Source organism: Littorina saxatilis, linkage group LG7, assembly GCF_037325665.1.
Source record: "Littorina saxatilis isolate snail1 linkage group LG7, US_GU_Lsax_2.0, whole genome shotgun sequence".
In the NCBI taxonomy this organism is placed as follows: Eukaryota; Metazoa; Mollusca; class Gastropoda; order Littorinimorpha; family Littorinidae; genus Littorina; species Littorina saxatilis.
In genome coordinates, this window is record NC_090251.1 from 21,256,180 (window position 1) to 21,269,074 (window position 12,895).

Here is a 12,895-nt window from a genome sequence, read left to right on the forward strand (position 1 = left end):
AGTAAATAAATATAAAACAAATCGTAATCATTTTTATGTCATAATTTTGAAATAAAAACCAGATGAAAGTACATCAAATAAACGGTTTTTTTCATGCTTTAATTTTATGCAAAGTTAAGTTAGATTTTAGTTTGTTACCGGGCGTCTGGTTATTTATATTAACCCGAAAGATTAATAAAATCACCGTCTTAAATGACTACTACAACAATAATCTTTTAATTTCTGTATTGTTTTAAATGTTAGACCATTTACATACTTACTAATCATCTGACATGAATGTACGTTTTGCTCATTTTTGAACGAATTTGTCCGATTGTTACAGTTTGGTTGGAACATGCGCAGCTGTGGCAGTGCAGATCTACTTGCAAGTACAACTGTGAACAGTGGTGACTAGACTTCTAACTAGAAATAACACGTCTCCATGATGAGTGGGAATTACTTCCTGCACGAAACAGATTATGTTTAAGCCTGTTGTGTGCAAAATCGCTTGAAACATCGACCATTTTGCGGATTTTTCATCTACGTGAGCTTTTTCTTCATTTTGTAAACGCTTCATTTACATTTGGCAGTACATTTTAGGTGCTGTTGTTGTTTGTTTAGTATGATTATGATCACATGAAAACGAAAGTAGATCGGACCTGAAGCGTAGCATCCACAAACATAACTCTTATCGCAAGTGCAGTGTTTAGGCTGACTCGGGCGGACGAAAATCAGTTACCTCAACCGCATAAGGGCAATCCTGTTCCAGATGTAAAGAACTTTGTTTAGGCTGCAGCTTCGTTTTGTGTATCGTCTGCAGGCTTCTTGGATACATGTACAGCGTACCGCAAATACATTGACAAATTTAGTGACTACTAATTTGTCTATCAGCACAATAACATAATATTAATAGGAATACATTCAGTGGTACAGCGCAATCAGAGTCGAGGCCGGGCTCTCCTCTTTTATTTCTTGATTATTTCTTTATTGAGCATTACATTTGGCTTGTTGCAGTGGTCGATTGTAAATCCACAGTTTCACTGACTGTATTTTTGATCTGCCCAATAGGAAATTTCAAAGAAATTTGTTGATATTTTTCTAATTAGTCATTTCAGTGTTAAGATTCATTTGGGCTTATTGGAGGCCTTATAGTTTCTGACACAGTTTATACTATGAGCAGAGACAAACACTGATATATGTCTGCTGTGAGAGAGAGAGGCATACTCGGGATTACATTTTTTTTTAACAGTTAATCAACAATATTGATGTGTCATATATGTTACCTGCACGTAATATTCACCCCCCCCCCCCCCCCTGAAGAATGATGACACAAATATGAACAGACTGACATACTTGGTGATATGTTCTATGATTATGTTGATTAAAGCAGGAGAATTCATTTGGAACCTCCATTTAAAACCATCATTTTGCACAGCTGTGAGGGCTAGAGGGGACATTGAAAAAATAAAAATGTGCCTGACCTCCCTCTGACTGACACTATTTCATTAACATTATTACATGCATTATAATAACTATTGTCTCAAATCCTGAATACTTTTACCCAGTCTGACATAACAGATTTTTTTAGTGTTCTTTTTTTATCTTTGCTTTGATGATTCCTGCACTTGAGTATTAGTCTTAATAAACCCTTATTTTGCAACCTAGGAGGATTGGGGGCATGCTCCCCCGGGAAAATTGTAATAAAAATCAAGGAAAATGGAGCATCTGAGCCATCAGTTTTTCTTTATTCTCAATTTTTAAAATTTTTTTATAGGCTAGGGGGGTTTCCGGAAACCCCGGAAACCCCCCCTGGATCCGCCCCTGTATATCATGTGTCAATTTCACTGAAAGATTTCTGAACTGAAAATATGCAGTAGAACATTTTGTTGAAGGCTTTGATTTGCAGGTTGCTTGCTAATCACTTCCTTGTTTTGACAGTGAACAAAATGTAAGAAAGTGGAACAAATGAAGCTTGACAGTACTTGCTTAACTGCAAACTTAAAATGAGGGCAGTTGGTCTGTTATTTGCTTTGGCAGTCAATAGTAGGTTTATGTTTTGTTTTACTTTATTTTCAACCTGTGATTTTGCAACTTGTGTTTTTTTTAAAGCAGTACACTACATTGGGGTGTGCACGTTAAAGATCTCACGATTGACAAAAGGGTCTTTCCGGGCAAAATTGTGTAGGCATAGATAAAAAAAAATTCCACCAAATACCCGTGTGACTTGGAATAATAGGCCGTGAAAAGTAAATATTCGCCGTAATGGCTTGAGATTTACTGGCCGATGTGAATACGTGATATATTGTGTAAAAAATTCCATCTCACACGGCAGAAATTAATATGTAAAGCGCTTAGAGAACGTCAAGCGCTATATAAATCTCCTATATAAATATAAATAAATGTAATGGTTTGTTAATTTGGTTGTAGATTAGTCACCTGGTATATATATAAAACTGTTAAATTGTCTTATTGGAATGATAGTGTGTTTATGTTCCCTTGTTGTTTCAACTGTGTTTTTGTTTTCTCTTCAGAAAGCACATGTACTTGATGTACATTTTTAGGTGGTCATTTCAGTTAATCTGAAAACGGTAAAATGCAAATGAACTGCTTTGTTCGACGGGCGCTGTGGCGTGGTGGTAAGACGTCGGCCTCTTAATCGGAAGGTCGAGGGTTCGAATCCCCGTCGCGGCCGCCTGGTGGGTTAAGTGTGGAGATTTGTCCGATCTCCCAGGTCAATTTATGTGCAGACCTGCTAGTGGCTTATCCCCCTTCGTGTGTACACGCAAGCACAAGACCAAGTGCGCACGGAAAAGATCCTGTAATTCATGTCAGAGTTCGGTGGGTTAAAGAAACACGAAAATATCCAGCATGCTTCCTCCGAAAACGGCGTATGGCTGCCTTAATGGCGGGGTAAAAACGGTCATACACGTAAAACTCCACTCGTGCAAAAAACACGAGTGTACGTGGGAGTTTCAGCCCACGAACGCAGAAGAAGAAGAAGAAGAAGAACTGCTTTGTTCTTTTTCTCCCCTTTTTTCTGTCTTCTTCCTCTGTCTTCCCTATCTCTCTCACCTTTCCCTTGGGTTTCTGGATTCCACTTTCTGTGAGAAGCAAAAATCGCATAGGAGATAGCATCCTGTAAGAGTTGCTCTCGAATAACAACACCTTGCCCTCCTCCCCTGAATAAAAAACAACAAAAATAGAGAAATGCTAAAATGCCTATGTAGAATGTAAGTTGCATTCCTGATCGCCGTACAGGATCAAGGGGGGAACTGACTGATAAAACACTTGGTGTTACCTTTTTCCTGGTGGCAGAACCATTTTAATCTCTTTCTTACCTTCAGCAGCAAATGTGTTTTAACTTTGTAAGAGTAGTGAGTAATGCAGTTTTTTAAGAGCGGAGGGTAAGGACAGGGGGGTGGGGGGGTGGGGTGGTGGGAGGGGGCAGGCTTGATTCCAACTTAGCAGTCACTGGGACAGCTGTGATCTCTCTCTCCCTCCCTCCCCCCCTCTCTCTCCCTCTCTCTCTCTCCCTCCCTCTCTCTCCCTCCCTCTCTCTTTCTCCCTCCCTCTCTCTCTCCAATCTCTCTCTCTCTCTCTCTCTCTCTCTCTCTCTCTCCCTCTCTCTCTCTCTAATAAATCTCTACATGAATGTCCGTGTAAATATGTGATTAGAGTGCGTAGTCCCCTCTCTGGGCGAGGGCTGGTTGAAAAAAAAAGCTCGTTGTATTGCTTATGCCACTACCCTCGAAAAATAAAATTTGATTTGATTTGACCTCTCTCTCTCTCTCTCTCTCTCTCTCTCTCTCTCTCTCTCTCTCTCTCTCTCTCTCTCTCTCTCTCTCTCTCTCTCTCTCTCAGTATTTTCCTATTTCAAACCGTTCACGAGAGAGTTGATGTCCACTGATATTTATTGTTTTTGACAACCATAATATTCCAAATCAGTCAGAGAACTTGTAGGTGACTCGTAAGTGTCACTATCAAAGGTGTCATCCCTACTGACCGAAACCCTACTGGCCGAAACCCTACTGACCGAACCGCCTACTGGCCGAAACCCTACTGACCGAAACCCTACCGGCCGAAACCCTACTGACCGAAACCCTACTGGTCGAAAAACTACAATTGAGTCTGAATAATATTATGTGTGTGTGTGTGTGTGTGTGTGTGTGTGTGTGTGTGTGTGTGTGTTTGTATGTGTGGGCTTGTTAGATTGCGCACAATAAACTAAAATGTGTGTGTGTGTGGGGGGGGGGGGGGGGTGAGCGCTTGTACTCGCGCGCGTGTGTGAGTGTGTGTGCGGCGTGTGTGTGTATTTGTACGTGCGCGCGTTCGCACGCGTGTGTGTGCGTGCGTGATTGCAAATTAGTATTGCCGACGACGGGCGCAGTGGCGTGGTGGTAAGACGTCGGCCTCCTACTAATCGGGAGGTCGTGAGCTCGAATCCCGGTCGCTGCCGTCTGGGCCGGGGTTAAGAGTGGACGAAGATTTTTCCGATCTCCCAGGTCAACATATGTGCAGACTTGCTAGTGACTTAACCCCCTTCCGTACACGCAAGCACAAGACCAAGCCGCGCGCGGAAAAGATCCTGTAATCCATGTCGGAGTTCGGTGGGCAGTTATGGAAACACGACTCAATACCCAGCATGCCTACTCAACGAAAGCGGAGTCAACTGACTATGCTCACAGAGTATAGTGTGGGGAACCCAAAATGGGCAAACGAGCTCACACGTAACCAGAAAATTCTGGAAAGCTGAAGAAGAATGAAGTATTGCCGATAATCGCAAATAGTAAGAACACACACACAAACTTCATATCGATGTCGTTGTGAAATTGTGGCGTATTTGAGAGAATATTTTTCATGGAGAATGAATAACTTAAACTCAGTAAAGCACAAAAACATCAAAATCGCCAAGAATCGAGTCTCAGCAGAATTCCACGACGACGACATCGATATGAAGTTTTTTGGCCAGTTGGGTTTCGCCGGTCAGTAGGGTTTCAGTCTGTAGGGTTTCGCCGGTCTGTAGGGTTTCGCCACGGTCAGTAGGGTTTCGGCCAGTAGGGTTCGGTCAGTAGGGTTTCGGCCAGTAGGGTTTCGGCCAGTAGGCATGTAACCCTATCATGCAAAGAAGCACATACAAGCAATTCCCCGAAACCGAAATAAGCAAAACAAAACCGAACGTACAAAGAAACAGAGAAACCAACAAAACGAAAGGGAAAAGTGTCCTCAATCTTGTCTTTGGTCCCAGCTAGGCTTGGTGGACTGCAGCTCTGCCCCGCGTGGAACAATTATAACTTGAAATGGAAGACAAGTTTGGAGGATGGGATGGGAATAGCGATGGAGAGTTGGGTTGGGTTGGTTTTTGAATCAAGACTTATCTCTTGATCACGTACACCCGTCACCCCTCACCCCAAAACCAATGTGTAGCACCTGTGGCGGATATGTGATTGTTGACTTTACGGGCTGTCATCCTTCAATTTTTCACCGGCCACGGTGTTGCGGCTTTCAACACTGATGGTGATGTTGGAATGCTTTTGACTTTGTAAATTCACACACGTGTGCTACGGTATTTAAAGCCATTTCAGTTTCTTTCTTTACCCTGATTGGGTGCCTGTGTTTATCACAACGTAGAATACTTGTTGGGGTCACTCGGGCTTTGTGCTGGATATGAGCTGTTGCCCTCAACCATTTTATGCATAATTGATAGTCGCTTTGCATTCAGCTTAGTTTTTGGAGTGGGATTTCAGTGTTTCTGTTGGTGGAGGCGAATATGTAGAGGTTACATGCCGAGTCTCAGTGATTATCAAAAATAATGGTCGAAGTTAGCGGATCATGAAAAATGCGAGCTTTAGCGAGCTTTTTCATGACCGCGAACTGAGACCATTATTTTTGATAATCACTGAGACGAGGTGTGTAACCTCTTTATTCCTCCTTTCTTCAGTTATTCAAAGAAAAGAGGAGTTTTTTTGCGAAAGTTTGATCGAATCCTATTCTCTCAATCAGTCAACCTGCGCAGGCGATCGATTAATGCGCGGTTGTATAGTTCCGTGCAAATCATTCCTTCTTGTCAGTTTTCCTATTTTGGGCTAAAATCAAGTACACAGATATGCTGTTATTCTGCTGTGGCGGCAAAGGCAGATATTGTGTGTTCTGTATATGTTTTGGTATCGCTCAGGATAATGTTTTTTCGTCAAATGGGACTAGCAGACGAACTTTTGCACCCGTGTTCCAACGTTAAAAACTGTATGAAGTTCAGTTTTCTGGGGAAAATAGTGTATGAAACCCCTTTATGTTGTTTAAATTGATGAGATGTGTGCATTTGGTTGCGTGTGATTTGTTTATTAAATGAAATATTGTTGAAAATTGACCGTCGGATTGCAGTCTGTTGTCGAAGGAACTGAGTGAAAAGAAGGGGAACTACTCTTGTCGCTAGACAAAGTATGAGTTACTTGCCTTGGGAAATTGCTTGTGATGAACGGCTTGACGGCACGGCAGATGAGATTCAGAAAACAACCGAACTCATGGATTTTATATGGAGATTCATGTGTTCAGGCCTGTAGTTGTTAATTTAAATGCGGTATGTTTGTATTATTTGCTCCAGAGATGTATACTTCGTACATTAGAGCGTTCGGAACTTTTCAGTCGCAAAAAGTAGTACCGAAACAGAACAACCTCTCAACCCATTGCACTATCGAGGATTCAGGCTGTTGCTGGGTCGTTATTTGTTTGGTTGCTGGGTGATTATCGAAAAATAACTACCCCTACAAGTTTACAGAGGTAAAGAAGCAGAGGGGGGAATATGATGTTTGTCACAGTGAACATATACTGGGCACGTGTTACACGCTTTTGCTGATGTTAAAACCTAGTGCTCAAGCTTCGTGCAACCAGCGGCTACGCGTAATCGACTTCGCCCAGTTCAGGACAGGCTTTACCAATACTCTGCGTCGCGTTGGTGATGCTGACGCGCTAAGCTTATTGTTGTTAACCTTTAATCATGACTTTTCTTGTACATTTCGTTTTAAGTCTGCATTTTTGTTAAGTCAAGCTGTTTCCCTCAAAATGAAAAATTAAATTAAATGATTTAAAAATTGGTAGGTATAGAATCACTCTTCTTCTTCAGCGTTCCATAATTTTCTGGTTACGTGTGAGCTCGTTTGCCCATTTGGGTTCCCCAAACTATACTCTGAGAGCATAGTCAGCTTCACTCAGCTTTTGTTGGGTAGGTGTTTTCATAACCCACCGAACTCCGACATGGATTACAGGATCTTTTCCGTGCGCACTTGGTCTTGTGCTTGCGTGTACACACGAAGGGGGTTAAGTCACTAGCAGGTTTGCACATAAATTGACCCAGGACTGAGATCGGAAAAATCTCCACTCTTAACCCACCAGGCGGCAGCGACCGGGATTCGAACTCCCGACCTCCCGATTAGGAGGCCGACGTCTTACGGCACCACGCCACTGCGCCCGTCATAGAGTCATTAATCTCAACGAAAGCTGAAAATGTTGTACCTTTTTAGGTTGGTTCCTGATGGCCTTTCAGACAAAGGGACGACTTTTTTGTATGGCATGTTACAAATAGGCCTTTTGCATTATAACTGTAGGTAGGTTGCGCAGTGAAAGGGGCTAGCAGTGTTTCTCCAGCTGGATTATCCTGAATCATTTTGTCGCATTCAGTTCGGTTGTGCAACTTTGTTAATCACTTTTCTCGGCACGGCGCTTAGACAGGGAGTCGAAATCGTTGCTCATTTACATTACCAGGAGCCTGGTCGCTGCATCACACAAGAAATTGCGGTGTAAATTGGTGCCTGAGGTGTGCACAAACATCCTAAACTTGATCTCCTTGACAGTCGATTTGCAACCGTCTATAGTATCTTTTAACAGTAAGTGTGACTTCCCATTACGAGTCATTCAGCATGCTAAAGCCTGGAGGTGTATGGTTATGACCTCGCATTTGTCACGGGGTTCCTTGGTTTGCCAAGTTTTTCACATGGGGGATGGCACGGTATAATCTGTGTCGCGTGTGTGATAATTATTGCTCAGTTGTATCACTAAAGGTCGATATTGCCCCTGTCTTGTTTATGTTGACTTGCCGTATCGTTCGAGACTAACTGTGTCGAAGCCTGAGATGTTTCTACCTTGAGTACGCCTGCTTTACTCAGATTACCACATGGTAGCCTAAAAATAATGGTGGTCGTTTGCGTATGTAATATTCTTACAAAGTAAGTATGCATACTTCAGTGAAGAATTTATTTACAAAGAGGAACAAAGTCCAGCAGCCGGCGTAAACTACACTGAAAGTAATCTACGGTGTACTGAAGCAGGCATCCAGTGTGAGCGTATGTCTGTACAGTCGGCTACAATACAATACTCCAACGAGAAGTTTCGGGTTTCGGGCAGGCTAACATATCTGATGTGCATGTGAATGCCCAGGTCATTACTCTCACAGTTACCGGAATGTGTTTTGAGCAGGCTAAACATATCTGATGTGAATGTGAACGCCTAGGTCCTTATTCTCTGTGTGTTATCAGAATGTGTTTTGCGCAGGCATATCTGATGTGCCTAGGTCATTACTCTCACTGTTACCGGAATGTGTTTCGGGCAGGTAACATATTGATCTGCATGTGACTGCCGCCTAGGTCCTTATTCTGAGTGTGTTACCGGAATGTGTTTCGGGGCAGGCTAACATAACTGATGTGCATGTGAATGCGGCCAAGGTCTTTATTCTCAGTGTGTTACTGGAATGTGTCAGTTTTGGGCAGGCTAACATATTTGATGTGAATGCCTAGGTCATTTCTCTCAGTGTTACCGGAATGTGTTTTGGGCAGGCTAAAACTTATAACTGATGTGCATATGAATGCCGCCTAGGTCCTTATTCTAAATGTGTTACCGGAATGTTATGTCTACCTGTCGTTTATGACAGATATATGTATTGGACTGATTGTAGAAAAGCCTCTAGGAAAAAGGATCATACCATCTGAGCTCACCCTGCTGGATTCATCCTGTTTGTGTTTTGTGTTGCTGCTGTTGTTGTTGTGTTGTTATTGTCAAATCAGTGCTGTTAAAAAGAAAATGATAGTAGACGAACGTTTCTTCTGGACTATGCAATGCTGAAGATGCTCCTTTTTTTTTTCTTTTTTTTTTTTTACCGAGATTGTTACATAGTTATTGGCATTGCCGAATCTTTGCGGCATTATGCGTCAGCCGAGGAATACTGGTACATGTATTACAAAGTTGCCGCCATGTATTGCTGTGTTATTTTCTGAAGATGGAGAAGACAGCATTGATAGTGTGGTATAGGAACTCCAGAGTGCAAGCCTGGCATCAGTGCAGACTGAATCAGCCATATATACAATATCGAACGGAGAAGAAGAAGCCATATGTGATTTTATTAAAATAAACATCATATCAACCGATCTAATTCAGTCGCTATCAGATTTCATTAGTAGCCACCCTTTGATGCAGTAGTTGTTTACCGTGTCCACTCATTGGAGACCCCTTAAAAAGAATAACTAAAAACAGCTAGAAGAAACAAGTCGCGTAAGGCGAAAATACAACATTTAGTCAAGCTGTCGAACTCACAGAATGAAACTGAACGCACTGCAATTTTTCAGCAAGACCGTATACTCGTAGCATCGTCAGTCCACCGCTTGTGGCAAAGGCAGTGAAATTGACAAGAAGAGCGGGGTAGTAGTTGCGCTGAGAAGGATAGCACGCTTTTCTGTACCTCTCTTCGTTTTAACTTTCTGAGCGTGTTTTTAATCCAAACATATCATATCTATATGTTTTTGGAATCAGGAACCGACAAGGAATAAGATGAAAGTGTTTTTAAATTGATTTCGAAAATTTAATTTTGATCATAATTTTTATATTTTTAATTTTCAGAGCTTGTTTTTAATCCAAATATAACATATTTATATGTTTTTTGAATCAGGAAATGATGAAGAATAAGATGAATGTAAATTTGTATCGTTTTATAATTTAATTTTTTTAATTTTTTTTTTTTTTTACAATTTTCAGATTTTTAATGACCAAAGTCATACATTAATTTTTAAGCCACCAAGCTGAAATGCAATACCGAAGTCCGGCCTTCGTCGAAGATTGCTTGGCCAAAATTTTCAATCAATTTGATTGAAAAATGAGGGTGTGACAGTGCCGCCTCAACTTTTACAAAAAGCCGGATATGACGTCATGAAAGACATTTATCGAAAAAAATAAAAAAAATATCCGGGGATATCATTCCCAGGAACTCTCATGTAAAATTTCATAAAGATCGGTCCAGTAGTTTAGTCTGAATCGCTCTACACACACACACGCACAGACACACACACACACACACACACACACACACACACACACACCACGACCCTCGTCTCGATTCCCCCTCTATGTTAAAACATTTAGTCAAAACTTGACTAAATGTAAAAAGACACACAGACAAAATGGGTTCTTTTTATGTCTGCCAAACACGCCGCTGGTCTTCTATTTTCAAATAAGCGCGTACATGAAAAAGTATTGGTTATTTTAAAACAATTGACAAAAGGAATTCAGTGGAGTGTCCCAACCAGAACGATAAAGCCTTGCCAAATGGTAATGCCTTATTGACCGATAGCCGACGCCTGGCCTTTATTTATTACCCTGCAGCTGAAACAGGAAGCACAGCTATCTCAAATGTGAATGAATTTTTAAGGGGCTTATTGTCCGTCAGGTCTTAATTGCCTATATTGGACATGAATTGGTTTATACGATTCGAGTTTTTACGCCCTCACGGCTTTTGATGTTTGCGTGTTTAGGTGGTATCAGCCATCTGCACTTATGGTAGAATGACCAAGATCTTTAACGTGCCATTGTGGTGACACGGGGGTGGGAGATGGATACCGTCTCTGGGTCTGCACATAAAGTTGACCCGTGTCCGTCCCGGCCCGGATTCGAACCAGCGACCTCTCGATCACAAGTCCAGTGCTCTACCACCTGAGCTACCCGGGCCCCCTGTATCTCAAATGACATGGTTGCTGCCAATTTATATTTCTCGCATTCGTTCACATTTGGCTGCAGGAATTTAGATGATAGTAGGGTATCATTTGATAGGAAGGAATGGAATACAGCGGAATGTGAGAAAAACGGGATGCCTGAATCATGATCAGAAGTTGTACAACGAGATGAGTTGACCCGGTGACCGTCTGTAGAGACGCGCCATGTGTGATGATGAAAACAGCTTTCACCATCAGCGGCAAGGCGTGACATTGTGTCGTGGGCTTTATGTTATCTACACCTACATGCTCAGTTAACTTTTACCCATTCTCCAAAGAAACGTGCAGTTATAAGGGAAGAAGGGCACTACATTTGGTTCCTTATCTTTGAGCTTTTGTGGCTCCATTTGTTCTCTCTTCCAACTTGATACACTAAAACCACAATGGGACAGTTAACATTATCATGAATCTGCACTCATTAATTGTATAAATCGGTTTCAGTTGACTTTTGTTGTTGAATAAACTCAAACTTTCAAAACGTGATCCCGTACCGGCACAGTGATCTTCTGTTGAGACAACACTACTCGTATTGTTCGTCACTGTGGCACAAATCAAAAGTGTTTCAGCACAGGAACCAGAGTATATATTCAACGAAAGACGGAGGTAAGAACCAAACTTAAGCTCATTCCCAAGAGAACACAAATCAGTGTATTATTTGACGAAACTATCACATAATATAGCTAATCAAAGAATAGAAATGAAACGTGCAGAAATCATAATCTGTAGGCGCCAGAAGATAGACAACTAGCAACCGGAAAGAAGATGCAGAAAGATCGTATGGCATTCTAGGTACGAGTGTCCGTTTACCCAGCCTGTTTCCTGCATTGCAATTAATACGAAAACAAGAATTAAGTGCCTTTCCTTAGAAGAGCGCACAGACAGGGAAAAGAAAACATAAGTCGTGTGAAGCGAAATGAATACATTTAGTCAACCTGTCGAACTCATAGAATGATACTGAACGCACTGCGGCATTAATTTTCACCATTGCCGATTACCCGCGGCCGACTCGCTGATCGCTTGAAGTGACAAGCTGGCTAGTGTGTATAGCGCTTCACATGAAAGCACACTTTTCTCTATTCTTTTTTTTTTTTTAACTTTCTGAGCTTGTTTTTAATCCAAACATAACATACCAATATGTTTTTGGAATCAGGACATGATCAAGAATATGATGAAATCCTTTTTGGATCCATTACTAATTGTTTTAATTTTAATTAGAGTTTGTCAGATGTTTAATAACCAAACTCATTAAATAATTGTTAACGGTTTCCAAGCACAAATTCAATCCCATAGTCCGGGCTTCGTCGAAGGTTGCTGGACCAAAATGTCAATCAATTTGATTAAAAAATGAGGGTGTGAGTGCCGCCTCAACTTTCACAAGTACAGCCGAAGAATATTATTATAGCCTACAACCCGATCAGCTTTTACCCTTGCTTCCAAGTTTATTTCCTTTCTTTTCCCCACCTCATTTAGATTGGGGTTTATTATTTCAAGAAAAAAGTGAAGAAAACTTAGGTCGCATGAGAATGAAACGTATTGTCGCGTTTCTTTTGTGAATAGGTATAAAAGTAGAGCTTCCCGACCTCGCAGTTACAGCCAAGCTGCGACGTGCGTAGTATTGATTGCACTTTCCACCTGCAATTAAAACAGCGGCCTGCCCGAGTCAAATGTAGTTACTTCACTTGTATGTGTAAAACTCTTGTTTTCGTAGGCTGCTGGCGAATCATGGGTTATGGATTGAGTCGCTTCCATGTCCAAGTAAGTAGAGAAGTTCACACACCCCTCAGACCAGCGCAGTCAAGTGGTTTGTCTGTTTCATGGCAGCGAGTTGAGTCGACCGACTGCAACTTGAAGTGAGGTTCATTTTGTTGGTTGCGCGCAAGAATGTGTCTGCT

The 12,895-nt window shown here is 41.7% G+C and overlaps 1 protein-coding gene across 6 annotated transcripts in view; it reads left to right on the forward strand.

Moving 5' to 3' along the window:
* The first annotated feature begins 203 nt into the window (after positions 1 to 203).
* Positions 204 to 12,895, forward strand: part of LOC138970893 (serine/arginine-rich splicing factor 7-like) — a 32,207-nt gene continuing 19,515 nt past the window's right edge. For 2 of the 6 annotated variants that reach the window (XR_011457100.1, XM_070343469.1), the window contains exon 1: positions 12,606 to 12,758. Coding sequence is in view for 2 of the 6 variants with exons in the window: in XM_070343469.1 (XP_070199570.1) it covers positions 12,751 to 12,758 (8 nt within the window). In the remaining 4 variants the exon portion in view is untranslated. Of the gene's footprint in view, positions 524 to 12,604; positions 12,759 to 12,895 lie in introns of those variants that run through there. The other 4 variants (XM_070343473.1, XM_070343472.1, XR_011457099.1 and 1 more) reach the window with 4 other exon arrangements.